General features: G+C 29.4%; 1 protein-coding gene across 2 annotated transcripts in view; it reads left to right on the plus strand.

Annotated features, from left to right (window-relative positions):
• The window catches only part of LOC107440764 (nephrin-like), a 194984-nt gene that overhangs the window by 156845 nt on the left and 18389 nt on the right, over positions 1-19750 (plus strand). The window contains exons 8-10 of one of the 2 annotated variants that reach the window (XR_011636201.1): positions 1609-1896; positions 6672-7100; positions 7255-8149. Coding sequence is in view for 1 of the 2 variants with exons in the window: in XM_043044524.2 (XP_042900458.1) it covers positions 1609-1896; positions 6672-6968; positions 10451-10600 (735 nt within the window). In the remaining variant the exon portion in view is untranslated. Of the gene's footprint in view, positions 1-1608; positions 1897-6671; positions 7101-7254; positions 8150-10450; positions 10601-19750 lie in introns of those variants that run through there. The other variant, XM_043044524.2, reaches the window with a different exon arrangement.

Raw genomic sequence — 19750 nt, forward strand, 5'->3', positions numbered from 1 at the left:
TTTTTTCTATGAATTATCCATTGTATGTCAATCTCAGTACTTACTTTTACGTCATTTTCTGAATTTCTGCCAGTTTCTGCCACGAATGTGGCAGGAAAGGGTTTCTGCCATGTCAGTTTTAACCGGTTTCTACCAGTGGTTTTAACCACCTCGGCATAAACTTGCCAACCTTGATTCAGATTGTGATAGTTTGCACAAACCACATAAAATACTTAGAATTCATGTATATTTGCAATGATACTTATTTCAAAGTTACTTTTCAGTTAAATTATACATACTCCATGATTTCTACAATAATTCGATAGCACAATGACTTTAGATTAATAAAACAGTTTAATTAAAGATCATTTTAGTGAAATTTCTGTAAATTTCCTGATTTTGACGGTAGTATGACGGTTCAACGATTATTTAAAGAGATCTATGAAAGAACATATTAATGAGATTTCGGTAAATTTAACGATTTACACAATAATTAGATAGCAAAGTGACCTTCGAGTAATTAAAGAGTTTAATGAAAGATGGGGATAGTAAGTGAGATTTTGGTAACTTAAAAAAAATCAGCTTCAAAATAACTAGTTTGTCCTTATAACTATTGTAGATAGCTATTTACAAAAACTATTTTTATTAATAACTGCCTGAGTGAAAGATTTTTAATTAATGTGCTATAACTGAAATCAATCGTAACATTTAAGAAACTGTGAAAGAATTGTAGTTTTGACATAGTTTTTATTTGTTCTTCCCATAATTTAATTTCAAGTCTAATGGAGAGAACTACGATTTCTGTGTAGATTAAATTCCTCTAACAATTATTATAATTACTTGAAAATGTTAGTACAAAGTTTGGAATGCTTAAATACAAATACAGAGATAAACTCAATCTACTACTTAACTCAGTGGCACGACAGCCCATAGAGGGCCAAGACCTACTGTGTCCATCTCAGTTTTCTAAGAAACATTTTTTAATAGTTCAATCCATAGTAATGAAATATAACAGCTTTAATGTTTAGGATTTCTTAATTTTGGGTTTTAGTTTAAATTTTCGTTTTTTAAAATTCCTGTAAATTTCATATCTTTATCTTAAAGATATATTTTATCATAAAAAAATCACATGAGCATAAAAAAATATATTTTTTAGTAATAACTTTAAAAATCGTAATTTTTTTCGTTTTCTATTCGAGTTCTCTTTTTTTAAATTTAATATGAAATAGTTTAAAATGTATTTTTAGTTTGTACATTTTTTATAAATTTATGTTTGAAAATGAAAGTCTTCGCAATTAATTCTTTGCATGAAAACTGGGACAATCTGTGCTAACCTTAAGTTTAAAATACACTATAAAGGAGTATACACTTTAAGGTTAAAAATTCCATGAAAAAACCAGGGTTGAAGAATTTAAGGGGTTAGAAAGTAAGATAAAATATGGAATATTAAGTTTGAAGATCACCACAGCACTTGCAAACTGCAGCTACCATTCGATAAAATATGAGTAAATAAAATGTCTTATAATTTTTTTAAGAAATAAAATAGATTAGTTTCGCTATAGTGTAGTGTATTTCTTTGATTGTCCTCTGCCATTTTGTTCAAAATGAATCTTTTTTTTTTTTAACCAGATGCTCCAATTTGCAGTCCTGGCTTAAAAAAGACCCACACAGTACCTGTTGGCGAAATGAAGAGAATAGAATGCCAAGTGGACGCCGATCCATCTAAAGTAGACTTTAAATGGAGTTTCAGCAACACTGCCGACCGCCATTACAACGTTTCGTACACCAGTGGCGGATTAAGAAGTGTCGCAACATACACCCCGAGATCTGCACGCGATTATGGAACACTTTATTGCTGGGGAAAAAATTCGGTGGGAGAACAGCAAATGCCATGCATATTTACTATCATACCTTTAGGTAAGTGCGTTGCTCTTCCTCCAGGTAAAGTGTAGAAAGTTCTTAGCACGGAACCTCACTTGACTTTGTTTACTCTTGTACTCCGCTTGCACGCCATGACTTGCTTTTAATACAGCCTTCTAGAAAAGGTTCGTTCGGAAGACCTTATTACGTGAGTCAAGAGATGATGTTTTAAACTGAACTGTAAAATATTGAAATATCAATAATAATATGAAGAGTGTTGGTGACGTTTAGATGGTATGCGTAGTTGAATAATTGCTTTAAATATTAGAGGGGGAAAAGGAACAAATCAATATTTTTGATATATACTGTGTTAAAAATAACGCTACTTTGTTAAAATTTCTGTTAAAAATCACGTATATGCAAAGATTAGTTTTTCAATTCAGGGAATTTTAAAAAACTGCATTTTGAAAATACCATTTCTTTAAAGTTTATAATGATGAAAAACGATTTAATCTATTTCAATTAAATTTTGGAATTTGTTATATGAAATTGCGTAGATTACAGTAAAGTAGAGTAAACAGTTTTAAGGTTTTTACACTACTTTACTAAGAAAAACCTTCTGTAGAATTTAGTTAAATTTACTGTGTTTCTATCTCTATTGGAAAATTAAAGAGCTCGATAATTTTTACCGTATGGTTAAATATTTACCTTTTGTGAAAAAGACAATAAAACATGGTTTAAGATTTTTGATAAAATTTAGTAAATGTGGTAAAATTGGTTAATTTTTATCACAATACCGGCAGAAAAGCCATTTATTCGATTAAATTTACTTTTCAGTTTTGTAGTAATGAAAACTATAGTTCTGAGAACTAGAATTTCCGTTAAAACTAAGATAGGATTAATAAGTAGTATTTGATAACAGAACAATTAGAATGAAAACATTTATTTTTAAGTTACGAAACTGAATTTTAAAGCTCGACATTTAAATTACGAGAGATATAAAGTATTGTTTCAATTAAAACTAATAAAATTAAAATATATAAAAGACAACCACTTTATTTTTAGGTATCAAAATGCTAAAGATTATATTTTTCATTAACTTATTCAAATGTTCTTAAAGTATGGAAGCGGATTTATTTATTAAGTTGCATAAATCTTCCATAAAGTTATTTCGTTATTATAACTAGATAACTGGGAACATTCAATGCTTATACAGAATTTTATAAAGTTATAATTTTAGTACTAATGCGATTAATTGCATTAATCCATCGTTCTATAACTTAAGGTAATCGAATTTCTTTAATTTAGCTTTCCAGAGTTTGCTAATATATCTGTAATTTGATTACTGAACTAAATGGGTTGCTTAAAAGCATCTTTCATTTTACAAAATTAATGGCATTAATAAATTAAATATTCTTAATTATTTTATATCTATATGATACAAATCCTTTAAAATATTATTTAATTACTTTTAATGGAACATTTAGTAATTAAATAGAGCAACCGCTATTTCAAAGTCAATGCATATTATATTTTTTCTTCTCAAGTATTGGTATTATCTTAAGGGCAAAGCGAAAAATATTTTGCTTGAAGTTTCTCCTTTTTTTGCTGTTTCAGACAACTTATTCAAACTACTACATTATGTTTTAGCAAAAGATCGAAAGTGTACATTAGTGCCTAACTAAATATGCCTTGTTAGTTTAAAATCTATAACGCATAATCGTGTTATTTTCATAATTAGGTGCATTTTCGATGTCTGCGTGAAAAAATATTTTTCTTGAAGATTTTTATATAAGGAAGGTCTTGCATAGATGGTGATAGTTCTTCTTAGATCGAAATAGTAGTACTAATAATAGAGATACAAGAAAAGTTTAAGCATGTCTAAAAATCTCATAGAGGCATTCAGCACATTTTGAGCCAGAAATTTTGAGAACGAAATAGGAAAAAAAAACAAGTTTTCATCTTTCCTTATTATAAATTAGTTGGGCATACAATACAATAAAGGAAAAGGGTAGTTAGAATATATATTCAGGTAACATGGAATATAGAATATATATTCAGTTAACCATGAAAATTTACGATAAGTTTTAAATTTAAATTTTATCGTGGAGAATAGGTAAGAAAGATTCTTATAAACAAAAAGTAAAAAGTTTCGCATAAACAATATCTAATGTATGGACTCAATCCATCATTTTCGAAAATAATTTATGACATTTTTGTCTCTATCGAAGTCTTTACATGTTTCTAAGAGCCACTTTGCTCATATTATCCATAATGTACAGTGCGCAAAATAAAAAACGGACGAAAAAAAAGCGAAATAACAAACGAACTTTTCATCTAATGTTCGGATCATCACTCTCTTGGGCTCAATCTTAATGGTTCAAGGAGGTGACCTCAAATATGTTAATTTTTTAATGCAGGCGACATTTTAAGTTACGACATAAAAATATTCGTTTTCTGAATAAGCTTACCTTTGTTTCGATGGATACGGATTTCTGACTCCTCAAATCAGCTGCAATCCGGAAAAAGTGGTCCAAATAGTTTGGTCAGCAGAGTGGTCTAAAATTTGGAACCTTAATGTTAATTTTATTTTTGCACACAATTATAAAATTTGCTCATCCAGTATATTCCATACAAAATATAACTTTCAGTATATATTTATTGTTTTTTAATTTTTTGTTTAATAATAGTCGAAAACATTTTGAATTATAAGTTATAAATTTTTGAAGTCATTTTAAACAATGTGATTTTAAATGGCAAAATGCAAAATATGAGCGAAATTGGTCGAATAGTTTCTGAGAAATCGAGATTTAAAAATTCGTACTTTTAAAATTTCATTTCTCAGGAAGCATTTGTCCGATTTTGCTCACCTTTTGCCATGCAAAAAATACATTCTTTAAAATTGTGTAAAAAAATTGTATCCCTTGCAATTAAAATTTTTTTCGACTCATATAAAATAAACTAATAAGAAATAGTAAATACTCACTAAGAGTTGTTTTGCATGGAACTATGTTTGGCTAAATGAATTTTATAATTGTTATATAGAATTGTATGCAAAAATTATTTAATTCGCTTAAAATGTTTTCGAGAATGGTGAAATAAGCAAAAAGTAAGATTAATATTAAGGGGTCCAAGCCTCCCAGATTGCGGCTACCCCCTATATTTTGAGGTTCAGAAATCCAAATCCATCAAAAAAAAATCGGTATGTTTATTCAGAGAAAGTGCACTTTTTTGGCTGAATTTGTAACTTAAATTATCGTCTGCACTAATTAATTAACATGTTTGATTTTCCCCTATGAATCTTTAAAATTGAATTAAGATGTGAAGACTTAAGAAGACGTGAAGATCCGATCATTAGATCAAAAGATTTTCAGTATGGACAGTTTTTTATTTTGTCCACTGTACATGCACATTCAAATATACTTCGCAGTATTATTGTTCCCTGTCATTCTGTTTGTACATCAGCAGCAGTTGGAAGCTGTTCCAAATAGGCACCTGCTTTTTCAACAACACCACCAGTAATATTGAAAAACGGAGTAAATTATCATTCCAGAAATAGAAAAAAAATTATAAGTGCGTCTGAAACCATTAAAATGTCTAAATAAATCTCAAGAAAGAATCAGAAGCACATTTCCAATAGTGAAAAAAAGGAAATGGATTTTAAAGTACCTGATTTAATAGACGACTCAGTTATCTGTGACGAAAAAAAGTGTATTGTGCAATAACACTATTAAAGAAATGACAAGATCCAATCCATCCATGAATCATATACAAACTTTGAAAAACTTTTCTAAAATTGAGCTACAGTTTTTTTCAAAAGTGATGGATTATAATTATGCATTAGATCTTGTTTATGAGTTTTCTTTGGTTATTTTCCTTAATAAAATTCATTCTTTACAACTTATCGTAAATTATTCATGGTTAACTGTATGAAAATTGTTTTTTTTTATTTTTTATTTTGGCTGAATTTTTTCTTTATTTTATTGTAAAGCCTACTTTATTATATGATCTACTAGTTTATACTAAAACAACATTTTTCGTATAATAATATATATTATTCGTTATATATCGGAACAATATATTTTCATATAATAATCTATCTCAATGTATCATTATTTTTTGCTTAAAATATGTTGAGTGCGTGTATGAGAATTTAAAGTATGATTAAGCATTCCATGTAACTCTAGTATTATTATCTCTATTATTGCTTTTATTTTAATGAAAAAAACTATGGCCTTAGACTTACTTTATGTAAAAAAAAGTTTTTATTTAGAATATTTAAACAATTAAGATTTATGGAAACATCATGGCATATTTTATTCTATCAGAGCAAAGTTTATGAAAGAAAACTGTACGCAAAACATTCAAAATAGTGTAGAGAATGTATATGAATTTAATAGGTCAGAAACAGTAAATTATTTAACTAATTCATCAGCATTAATGGTACATTAGTTTCATACATAGTAATGGTACATTGGTTTCAATTAAAGTTTAACTGATAAATATAAATTTCATTATTATATAAATTTTCTTTCACTAACCAGCTCACTAGTAAAACATTTTAGTCGTTCTTGTGCTAGGTAGACAAAAATGTCAAGTCGTTCTAATGTTAAAAGGGAACAACACAGCTAAATTTTTGAAAAAATGTCGAAAAAAAACATTTTTGATAAATTATTCTTTAAAGATTATTAAACCAAAATATTGAATTGATTTTCGTAGAAATGTAAAACGTTACGACATACTACGTAATTATTTCATTCATTTATTTAACAAACAACCACAAAAATAATTAAAAAAGGGGAATTAAATTATTTCTAATAAATGTTTTTCAGGGCCACCAGAAACATTGAAAAACTGCACTTCTGTCAACATTACGATGTCTTCAGTGACAATAACGTGTGTGAAAGGACCAAGACAAGATCCTGACCTAAAATACAACTTGGAAATATCGGAATACAGCAGTCACGTAGTTTTCAATCAAACCAGCAGCTATATACCGTATTTCATAGTGATGGGGTTGACTCCAAATACCGAATTTCTGTTTGTTGTGTACGCCGTAAATCATATTGGAAAAAGCAAGCCTGTAATGGTGCGCACGCGTACATTGCGAACGCCAATGGAAGAACGAGGTATCGATTCTTTTTCCTTTTTTGATCTTTTGTATTGTATTTATATATAGAAAAAAATGAAATTATGAAAATTTTGAATACGTATTTTTACACATGTTGTTTGAGAATTTCATGTACAAGCATTCGGAGAAGGTAAGACATGACATAAGGATTGAGAATTACGAACCTATACGTATTTGAATTACCATTATTTTGCGTTTACTGTACAAAATTGCATTCAAACAAGCTTTGAAACAGCTGTTTATATTAAATTAAATATTTGCTGATTCATGGCTGGGTGGCGCAGTTGGTTTGTCGTCGGCCTTCTGAGCCCAAGTCTGCGGGTNTCACCTGAGCACATCTTGATCTGTTTAGGGCTGGACTGGAACGATATTCATTCCTCTCCCATTCTGGTTTCGGATTTTCTCAATATCAACGGATTCATTGATCTGGTCTGACCCCGTCAGACCAGATGGTAATTAGCAACAACAACACATGTTGTTTGAGAATTTCATGTACAAGCATTCGGAGAAGATAAGACATGACATAAGGATTGAGAATTACGAACCTACACGTATTTAAATTACTATTATTTTGCGTTTACTGTACAAAATTGCATTCAAACAAGCTTTGAAACAGCTGTTTATATTAAATTAAATATTTGCTGATTCATGGCTGGGTTGGTTTGCCGTCGGCCTTCGGAGCCCAAGTCTGCGGGTTCGATCCCCGACCGAGACACCGGATTTTCGGGATGCAGAAAATCCTCAGCGGCCGTGTCGTATGATTATGCGGCATGTAAAAGATCCCTGGAGTGCCCTATCGTCTCTTGGCATTTCTGGCAAAATTAAATTTCTAGTGCTCTTTAGCATCCAAATAGAGTCTCGGTGCTGCCATCTAGTATGGCAGAAACTAGACGTCCAAATTATCATGACCAACGATATCTCACCCATTGTGGTGGTCCTGAACGAGTGGATACCGCCTCTGGAAAACGCACTAGGTCTGCTCATCGGCAAGACCGATTGCGCAGCTCATTGGAAATAAAAGAAATATTTGCTGATTCAAGGTTTGTGCTCCCCAAATTTTTTAATTACGATAAAACAACTATTTTTGGATCTTTTTGAAAATAATCATTATAAAAATTAAATAATTTAGAAAATTAAATTTTCAAATGCGCATGAACAGCCAAATTGTAAAAAAAAAAATGAAATGGGAAGGCACTTCTAGTGGCACAGAAATTATGACATTTCTGAGAAAAAAGTTGATGGGCGATTCTCAATTCTTATGATTAACCCAACCCATTGACAAAGTTTGTACATAAGTATATTTGAAAGATCCTGCATAACATTGTGGCTTAGCTTTTCATTCTTTTTGTTTCTTAACGTATTCTCACCTTGTTTTAGATCATAAAAATATATCTTAAATATATTGTTTTCCATTTCTTATTCGATTTGAGGATGATTTTTCTGTTAATAATAACGTGTCACTGATGTTTTACTGCATATAAAGATTTTTATGTTTTTTTTTCAAAAACAAATGTACTATTTTGTGAGATATTCTCACTTAGAGGTTTTATTCGTGACGTATAAAATATATTTGTTATTCATGTTAACTTTTTTTAAGTTTGGTAATTTCGTTGCTTTTTTTGTTTATTGTTTAGACGGGGTAAAATAAAGAGAAAGAAGAAATGAAAAACAAAAAAAAATTAAAATTTAGTGTTATGTAACATAATCTTTTTATTCAAACCAATCAGTTTATGTTCATAAAATATTCTAAATGATTAAATATTTGAAATGACTTTGGGATGTTTAATTGCACTGACTGTTGCCAACTTTAGGTCTTTTCTACATTATAATACATGTAATATTATAATCGCTAATTCATTTATTATTTTTCAACTTAAATTTTAAATTGACTGAAATGTCTGAAAAGAGTGCTAATCATTTAGAAAATATGAAACGAAGTTTAGAACAGAAGAAACTTTACCGACACTTAATGGAACCTGCATCTCAAAATACGATTGTTTTCTTCTGCATTAACTGCAGGGGACGTATCGACCTATTGTTTATTTTTTTTTACTTGGATTATACTCTTTTATTTGCCGTTATCGAGCTTAGGTTGAAACGTTATAGGACTTAATTGATTTTCCGTTTTTTTTCTGTTTGTTAATGGAGAAGTACAGTTACCAGCTGCATTGGAATTTTGTAGAAACTTTACTCAGTAGCTCGACAGTTAATTTTATATCCAAATATCCAAGCCTGTTAATTTTTGATTCCATTTTATTTAATGCAGCTATAAATGTTCTCAATAATTCGATAGTGCCTAATACATTTGTATAGATTTGGCTAATATGTTCTAAATTAGAACGATGGTTCTCAAATTTTAAACATAGAGATGTCTAAGTTGACGTCACTTACTTTTTAATTGGTAATTCATCAATGATCTATCAGTTACAGATGGCAACCAATAGGAATACGTTTCTATTGGGAGACAAATATGAATTATCCAATAAGAATGGTGTAAATGACTCTTGATTTATTTATTCCACTCAGTTCAGTTTCTGCCCCGAGAAATGGGAACTCAAAACGAGAAAGTAGATTAGGTAAGAAAAAATCTTGCAGCTGACTCATGGAACAGTATATAAAGATATTAGAGTTCTCAAAGTTCACAGTTTCAGTTCTTTTTTTTTCGAAAGATGATTGGTGCAGATAACAAACCTCTAGATAAAACTTATTAATTATTATATCACATCATGTCGTATTAAGAGTTGTGGTTTCGATAGATAGTAGATGTTTCACAATATTGTAATATGATATTGAGTCTTTAGAAGATTTCCGAAAATTGTAACGTGATTTTCAATCATTTTGTTTGATTTACATGATTACTATCTGCAGTGCCGTCTGTCGTAAGATTTTAAACTAAAACCAAAAACTTTTTATTTTTAATTACAGCTTTCCAGCTATACATTTTTGAAAACCTTCCGTCTAATTTAATATTCTTTATTTATATTCTTAAATTGTCAACCATTTTAATATTTTTATTATATCCTGGATATAATCTGTTGGCTAAAACAAAATTATTGCTATGATAGCCATCTTTAGAGGAGAGACAGTTGAAACACGAATCATAATCATGTTTTAAAATCAGTTTGATTGAATAAAAAATTCTTTTTTCATCCGTCTGAAAATGCCATCTAAGTCAACAGTATTTTCAAATGACTAATCTTCACCCTTTATATGTAACATACTCCATCAAAAAGATTGAATTTTTTTTAAATATAAACCAAGCTTTCATTTACCCGTTTTTCCCATTATCTGTAAGTAGAATTTGAACATTTGTTCGTTTTCAACTTCTAATGCACTACGATCAGATCACCCTACTATAAAATGTTGCTGTATGATAATTAATAAAATGGTCGACAGTTTCTGGACATGGTGGTCATTACGGAGCACCCTGTAGTTATGAAAAATTTATTGATTAATCTATCATAAAATATGTTCATTTAGTTATCCGGCAAAGAAACTCAGCTGGTGATAAAGCTGATACATCATGGATTGGACCAAGTTTGCTAATTGCTGTTGCACTTTGCTGCTTCTTGGCGTTCGCTGGAGCTGCTGTTTGGTCAAAACTTCGTTCTGGACCCGGTTGTCAAAAGTGTAAGTTTTATAACTAACAACTCTAACCATCAGATTTTTTTAAAAAGATTTTCTTAAAGTAATGTTTAAAAAATTTTTATCTTCTGAATTTGTCAAATAAAGTACAAGTGACTCTTTCTACAGTATCTATAATAAAACTTTTCAGTACTGAAGCAATTTTCACAGGGACCAGTAAACTAATATAATAATAAATTACACCTATACTATAACATATGAAACTATTAAAACAGCATCAATTACCACAATACCAGTAGTGCTATTAGGAAAAACTAATTAAGCATCATTGGCCTACAATAATTTAATTTTTTTTTTAGTTTTCTTAAACGAATTACAACTATTACTTTATTGATTTTGGTTTTAAGTGCTTAGCTTATTTCTTATTTATATCAGTATGATTAACGCCAATAATCGTATGGCAAATGTTTACGTTTTTTTCCTAAATGAATTCATATTATTTACCCATTAATTTTGTTTTTCAGTACATAACTTATTTATTTTTATTTCAAAAATCTTCGATTTTAAATTATTTAGTTCTTTAGAGTCACCTTTATAAAGCTGTAATCGTAATTTATTTACGACGCACTAGAGCTGCACAATGGGCTATTGGCGACGGTCTGGGAAGCATCCCTGACGATTATCCTAAGATATGCCATCACAATTTTGAATCTCTGCAGAGGTAATAACGCCTTCGCTTCGGTAGCCCGAGGACTTGCACGTGAAGCTGAGCACTTTACGGTAGAACTGTTTAACGAGGACCAATACTGCACACCTTCGGGCCCATCGCAAGCTGATCAAAGTGGTCACCCACCCGCATACTGACCGCAGCCAGTGATGCTTGACTTTTATAAAGCATATCTATAAACAAAATAAACACGTTGTTATATATAACTTTAGGAATACTCATTTATTGACGTAGTCCGTTTATATCACCAGGTTCAGGTAAATGGTTAAGTTTATCCGAAATAATCAGGAAGGTAATTAAATCTTAATGTGCAAAAAAACTCATTTTTTAATGATAGCTATAAGCTAGCAAATGCCACTGATATCATTTATAAAATATTAGAAAAAAATAGGTTCGTCTACAGTTTCTAAGCGATTCTGCATGCGATTTCTAAGCCAATAAAGAATCTCCATTTTTCAAACGTCAAGTAACGATCTAATAGAAATTTTTTGAATGAATGTTTAGGATCAGTGGCTAAAATTATCCATACTATTCACTGTCTAAATTTCAGGACACTAGCACATACGATTCTGTAGTTACAAGAGAAACCAGGCGCAGAGACAAATTCTTCATTTTATTATTATAGATAAGCTATAAATTATATAATTCAATTCTGAAGGAAAAAATAATTATTGTCAAACTAAACGGACTTTTTTTAATAATATTTATTTTTAAATTGGTTTTTGTATTGTATACCACAATAATTAATTATTTTTTTATGCAGGATGCAGCGCACCTGAAATATTATTACTTCGTATTGCTAAACTAAAACTAAATATGTTTAAAATGTCATATTTAGTTTCAGTTTAGCAATACGTAGATGAAAACACTTTTATTTGCTCGATGAATAACTCATTGTTTCGCAAAAAGAACGATTTAGGTTGTATGTTTAGTTTAATAGTTAATATATCATCTAAGTGTTATACATATTCTGTTTCGTTATTTACATTATTCTCCACTTCATTATTCTACTATTCTAAATAAATAATACACATACAATTCTTATCAAACATTCATGAGTATTATTATAGAGTGTAAGTTGAGTATTGTTATAAGAGCTGTTTGTTTAGTTTTAAGGCGAAATAGAGCGTTTTATATAATTCTTTGTACTTGTTTTTCATTTGATGTGATTACAATTTATGTTATCTAAATTTATGATTACTTTACGTAAGGTGGAAAATATTGTAAACGTGTAGGGTAAACTAACCAGTGAAGGAACACTTAAGCTTCGCTTGCCTTTTAAAAAATCATATTAATTTCTAAATTCGTAATTTTAGTTAAGTGACAGTGTCAACATATTTGTTACTAATCGCAAATTATGTAAAAAATTTGTAGAGAACTTACATAATATTGTTTTAAAGTTTTGGAGGTACAAATAACAAGTAGTAAGAAAACCAAGTGAAGAACACTTAATTTTGGTTATTTTTTAGTGCTCTTTATGAATTTATAAGCTGTACAAATATTTAAAAACAAGCCTATTCTTGAAATTATAAGATATAAATACTTGCAAAATGTTAACTTTTTTTTGTAATCATGAATTGAAAAAACTACATATTGTTCATTCACTGGGAAATCTATGCCCAGTAAAGGAAAATGCCTGTTCCTTCACTGGTTAGAAGTTGTTTTTTGTATTTTTTGCATACTTTTCATGCGAAACATCATTAATGGTACAAGAAAATTAAAGTTTTTCTTTCTTAACTTAGAAAAACCCAGTAAAGGAACACTTGTTCATTCACTGGTTTTTCATCGTTTGGTGATCCAGTGAATAAACACCCCCTTATCTCAGTACTTGTTTATGCTATGATGCTTAAAAAAATAAAACGCAACTTCAATAACTATATTTTGAATTCTCTTCTTCACAGTGAGAAAAATAAAAATGTTACATGCAATTAGTTCCACTTCAAACATATAAATACAAACACTCACCTTATAATTTTTTCAAAAAATCAAGGTGTTGCAGAACAAATTTAAAAATTTTTCCGGAGAAGTCTATTTGACCAGGTAATCCAAAACATTGCTAGATGACTTCCTATTGTTTAGCAGTAAGCTATTGTTACCAATCAATCTCAAGAAAAACTTTCAAATTCTCATTTTTAATCAATATATATGAAATGTTCCTTCACTGGTTGGTTTATCCTACATATTTAAATGTTTCACATTAGACATATCTTTTAACTTTTACATGAAAAAGAATTTTAAAAAATTGGCCATAAAATAATAAAATGAAAAATAATAGTGTTCTGTAATGTATCATTAAATGATATAATGTATTTAAGTGTTTCGTGTAATATGTCGTAGAGTTACCGAACATTTATTAACTAGAAAAAAATAATTGTACAAAAAATTCATTGCAAAAACTACTTTATGATACTTTTAAGTTGAAGTTAATGTAGCTTTTTGGTTTATATTATGTTTTTCATAAAATAATAAAGCAAAGCAACGTAAATAAATAACAAATAAATAGCAAATATGTTACAAAACTATCTTATACAACTATAATAATATCTTATACAACTATATGTTATATAATAATATATATTATCCAACTACTACTACTATGAAATTATATAACTAATAATACTATATATTAGTTATATAATTATTATTTGGTTTCATTACCAAGTGCATACCTCGATGTCTATACATAAAATATCAGTAACCAAATATCTGAGGACTGGTTTTGCCAATCGAGGAAGAGTAACAGGTTTGAACTAGATAATGAAAGAAAAGATTAAAAAGACTCAGATATGTTAGAGAACCCGAGATGTAAAAATTAAACTAGAAAATAATTTTAAATTCGAGCAAAGGATAGGATCCTAGAAAGATAATTTTACTAAAATATTAGAATTTTTTAAAACAAGGAAAATTGAATGATTTCAGAAAAGCTTGTTTCTCTTCATCTGCTGGACAAATTAATTTGTAAATGTTTGTCTGGTTATTTTTCTACTGCCATTTTGTTTTGTTGTTCTTGTTTGGAGAACTGAAACTATAGTATGGCTATGCGTTTCTGTTACTTAATATGTGCTTTATTTATTTTTCTTTTTGCTTTAGTCTACATAACCACAAAGTAAAGACTACTCTATTTTTGGACATATGATTATTATTAAGTTATCAGTCATTTAGGGATTTAGTAATTAAAAGTTTTAAGAACGAAACATTTTAAATTTGAATTCTCAATGCATGCATGTTATGCATTATTAAAATATAAAATTTCACTTATAAAATATGTATGATAAAGAATTAATAGTTTTTATAACTTTTTCAAATATTGAAAATAAAAATAATGTTAAACATATATTTTTATGTTTCATAATGATAATCTTGATTTATCTCAAATTTACAAAAAAAAGTGTGAAAAGCTGAACTTATTTTTTTCTGCATATTGTGGTTGTTAGAGTTATGATTATTATCTTCAAATTCAATGTACAGGTAAAAAGAAATCTTACTTCAAATATTTACTTCCTTACACTCTGAACGTAACATCTTATGATTGAATCTTCAAAAACTAACAAAACTGGTGAATTTCGTTTAGAAATGTTTTTTTTTTTTAAATATTTATTTTGATAGAGAGGAATACTTTATTCGATATTGTTATGAATATAATGAATACTGCAAGTACAAGGCAAATAATGTAGTAGGAATCTTAGTATCGTAAGCTATTTTTTTTAAACATTGAATAAATACGTAAAATAAAATGTCAAATGTAACAACCTATAAAAAATTTCCTTTTTTAGCATTTACTGCAAACTTTCTTTTTGCCTTGTTTTCGATTTATCTTTGTCCAGGCTCTGAAATGCAAAATTGTTTTTTGTTGAAAACTTAATGATCAAATGTGTTAAAGTGTTAAAAAAAGTCTATCGCAAATAAACCTTGTTTTCGTGATGGTTATCTATAAAATCTAAACAAAACCTTGAAAAAATGGATTTATCCTCGATTTAAGAACGATTTCTACTCTTAGTTAGTTGGTTCTAATGCCACTTGCCACAAGGGCAAGCCTGTTGGTGAAACCGAGCAAATTTAAGACAGAGTGTGAGATACTTGTTTTTCAGTGGCGCCATCTATGGCCAAGAATTCGACTTCTGCCACATCATACGTCACCGATCTCCAATCCAGTACCCCCAGAGGTGTTGATTTGTTATGGGAACATGGAGGACTTTGCGACTCGACAGAATTTTAGCATGCACCAGTCACTAACTACACGGGGAGTTTTCGGCCGGCGGGGTTCGAACCCTCGAACTCTTGGACATGGGCCCAGCGCCCTGCCAACCAGGCTACCCCGGCCCATTTCTACTCTTAATTTGTGAATGATGATTCATCCTCAGCTTCTGAATATTTTTCTAGCCTTGTCTTTAAAAGGCATATACAGTCTCAATATAAAACGGTTGTTTATGCGAGCTTAATTTGAACTTAATAGAGCATAAACAAGTGTAATTAAATTTAAGCTCCGATATATAAGCTTTGTTGTGCTTTGTGATAAAATTATTGCTAACATTTAAATCAACCTTATTCTATCTTGATATAGCTATTCTGCCAATAGTAAACTTCATTCTGTATACAGGGATGTGATTCTTCCGCGGATTCGCGGATTTCCGCTTTTTTTCAGATTATTCCATTTTTCCCGCTGATTTCCACTGAAATATGGAATTTTTTGTGCACAAGTTAAAATATTTTATTTGGAATTAAATTTTCTGCGAAGCGAAAGTATTGTCCTCATTCCTCCCTCAAACATTGATTTTCGTATTTACCTGATTTAAAAGTTTAACGTTGCGATTCTTAATCAGGCGATTTAAATGTCGTAAATTGCGATTCTTATTTACGAGATTTAAAAATCCAATATCGCGATTTGTAATTACGCACTTTTAAAGCCCTATATAGCGATTCGTATTCTTGCGAGCTTAAAATCCAATGTCGTGATTCGTTTTTGCGCTTGTAATATCAAACATCGATTTTCCTATTTATGCGTGCTTTAAAAATTAGACAGTGGGATTCGTATTCGCGCTATTTAAGAATTACGTATCGTGATTCGTATTTACGTGATTTAAAAATTACGCATCATGATTTGTATTTTCGCATTTTTTAAATCCGATATAGAGTTTCATATTCATGTGATTTAGAAGCCTCATTTCGGGATTCATATTCTCTTAAATTAAAATCATGCATGTGATTGATATTTATATATTCATGCAATTTTAAAATTAATCATCAGGATTTATAATCACATGGTTTACAAGTTTAATAATATCTAATATTGAATTTCCTCGATTTTACTTTCCAACTACTCTCATCCCTGTGTATAACAAAACAAACTTAGCTTTATTTGAAGCAATATATTGACTTGCCGCTATCTTGGTAGAATAGTTTTAGTTAGAACTATGGTTATGCTAATTTGGGAACAAAATTCCCTTTTGAATTCAAAACAAAATGCAAATTCCCTTGCCCACTTCAGACGAAGAATTAATACAGAGTAACCCTATTTGACTTAAATTATTTGTATAATCAATAAACAAATAGTAACGGGGAAATAATTATAAGAGACTTGGAGAGCATCCAACTCACTGATGAATATTCCCTTTTCTGTGGTCTGATCCTGTGTGGTTATCCCTGGGATTATTAAAAGCAATTCACCGTTTAAACCGGAGGGAAAATGCAAGAATTCCTATTTGATTATATTATATTACAAGAGTTAATGTATTTTAAAAATATCTGCATTGGAATTGGAATGAGGTTTTCCACTAACTGTTTGAAATGCTTTAAAAACTATTAGTACTCGAGATATGATATTTTATTAAGATTCATGTTCGAGAGTGCTTTGAAAGATTTTAATTTTCGTATCAGAAGTGTAGAATAGAAAAACAAATAAATTAAATATAGTAAGTGGATACTTCTCAAAAGAATTGAAAAATAACGTTTGCGGTTGCAAATTTTGAATTTTATTGATATTTTAAATAAATTCAGGTGTTTAAGTCGAACCCTTGTTTTTGATTACGAAATTTCAAATTTCTGGTTTATCGGGGTTATGCGTCTATTACTGAAAACAGATCTGAAAATTTCTAAAGTTGAAAGAACATGAAAAATATTAAGTCTACAAAATCTCAAGTTAAAAATATTTCACATCAAAAACGCTTACAAGAACAGGAAATTCCGTTGCTGATATAGATCTCATGTGTCAAATGATGTTTGACGCATTGACAAATGTCATTGTAAAATATTTTAAAAAGTGCAGAATTTTTAATTTTTGGATGGGAGTAAGGGCGATTTTTTTGTGGAATACAGCAGATAAAGATGATGTAGTACACATTGCAGAGTGGGCTCGATATGACGGCACTGTTAATGTTATTGGCACTACTAATGTTAGTGGCACTGCTAATGTTACTAGCATTATCAATGTTATTGGCACTGCTAATGTTATTGGCACTGCTAGTGTTATCCCAACAAAGCTGGGTTTAGGGATATTGAAATTTATAGCTTTATAATATATTTTTAAAACAATCAATCGCATTACATTTTTGAAATAATGTTGAATTTTTTTTTCACATTTATTTCCTTTCTGAACATAATTTTAACACGTTGAATGCCATGGGGGTCACCGGTGACCGGCACTGAGTTTGTTCGTAGCTCCACGGGGATCATCGGTGACCGGCGAAGTCATGATTATTAGAAACACATATTCGAGTAAATTTTTAATTTTAATTTTTTTATTTCATTATCGTTACCAAAATGGTTTGAAGAAATTGCAATATAGAACACACAAAAATAGTTTTATTTATATACACAGAGATGCCAACCTGCTCCGGACAGCGAATAAGAATTTTCAAGTGGTAGTTTTTTAATTGTGACCCTAACAAATTCAATTTTGTAGATTATTTCTAAACTATTTCTAAACTATTCATAGGCTTATATAATTCACCACTTTTTTCAGGTATGTCATGCTGAACCTTTTAAAAAGCTGGCAAAATCTGTCTAATATTGGTTAATTTAGCTTGTAGTTATTTACCGCGTGGCCAGACTGGCAAGCTATGTAAAATTAGCGTGACATTCAACGTGTTAAGTATTGTTTCTGAAAAAAAAACTTTACCTGTAAAGAAAATACAAAATTGTATATAAACATGTTCAAATAGTTTTCGAAATAGGTAAATTGATACAGAGTTATTCATGTCTATTTCATCGCTTATGATATATCGATATTTGACGATCCACGAATGTCCGACATTATTACCAGTGTATAAATCAATCCTCTGGTTTTCGTAAAATATTAAAGGTTTAAAGGGGCTTGACTTATACACCGATACAGACGCATGTTGATGCATTACATATCTATGCTGTATGAACTAAACATTTTTAAGTAGTATTACATTTCAAATTAGGCGAAACACCTTTCTATTATTCTAAATCTTAAACAATGAATTCATAAGAAATATATCGTTACTCTGTTCAGTACATTTTTAGACATATTTCATGAAAACACAGAAAGTAATTATATACTTGAAAAAAATATTTTCAGGTTGGATAAATAAGTATAAAATACTTACTTTCATCTATTTTTGGTTATAATAATAACGTTACGTAGATAGCGTAGAATTGTACGTTCATTTTTTAGGTTATCATCTAAACAATAATTCAATTTTCTGAAAAACTTTCACACCATAATATAACTTATTTTTAAAATCATTTGCTAAGAGTATTAAAAAGTAACCGTCCTATTTGCACTTTGTAATCTCATGTTTATTTGTAAGAAAACTAATGTAATGTACTGTATATTGATATTTTCTCCATGAATTTATTGTTTAAGAGAAACTAATGTCCTAATATAATATAATTTTCTAACATAATTTTTTCAAAGAAAAAAGTTGTTATAGCGTTAATTTTATTTGATAGCAAGATGTGTTGCATATATAGGGACATATTGCTATTTATATAATAATTAGTTTTTTATAACATGCATTTCTAATACATGTGTATAACTCGGCTTTTCAAACTCCTAAAACTTTACGAAAAAACAGGGAATGGATTATAGGTTCAGTAATAAAGTCGGACATTCGTTGATCGTAAAATATCGATGCATCATAAGTAATGAGATAGATATTAATAACTCGGAATCAATTTACCTATTTCAGAAAATATGTTAAACTTAATAATCTCATTTTTATTTGTACATACTTCGATACATTTTGATTTTTTTCTTTTTGGTAGAACAACATGCATATCTAAATGTGGTCCTTTTGATTAAAAAAATTATTTTGTGATATTTATATATATTTTTTTACAATAATTTATGTTTACTCTTATCACGAGGCAAAATTGTAATATTTTTGCAAAATTGAGTCCTGAATAAAATGTACGTATGTTGTCAGAGCTTAAATTCTAGATATGTGTTGTATCCCCCTTTTAACTTATGTAATTTTGTACAATTTATTTTGATATATATATAT

The sequence above is a fragment of the Parasteatoda tepidariorum genome, chromosome 2, assembly GCF_043381705.1.
Source record: "Parasteatoda tepidariorum isolate YZ-2023 chromosome 2, CAS_Ptep_4.0, whole genome shotgun sequence".
NCBI classification, from domain to species: domain Eukaryota; kingdom Metazoa; phylum Arthropoda; class Arachnida; order Araneae; family Theridiidae; genus Parasteatoda; species Parasteatoda tepidariorum.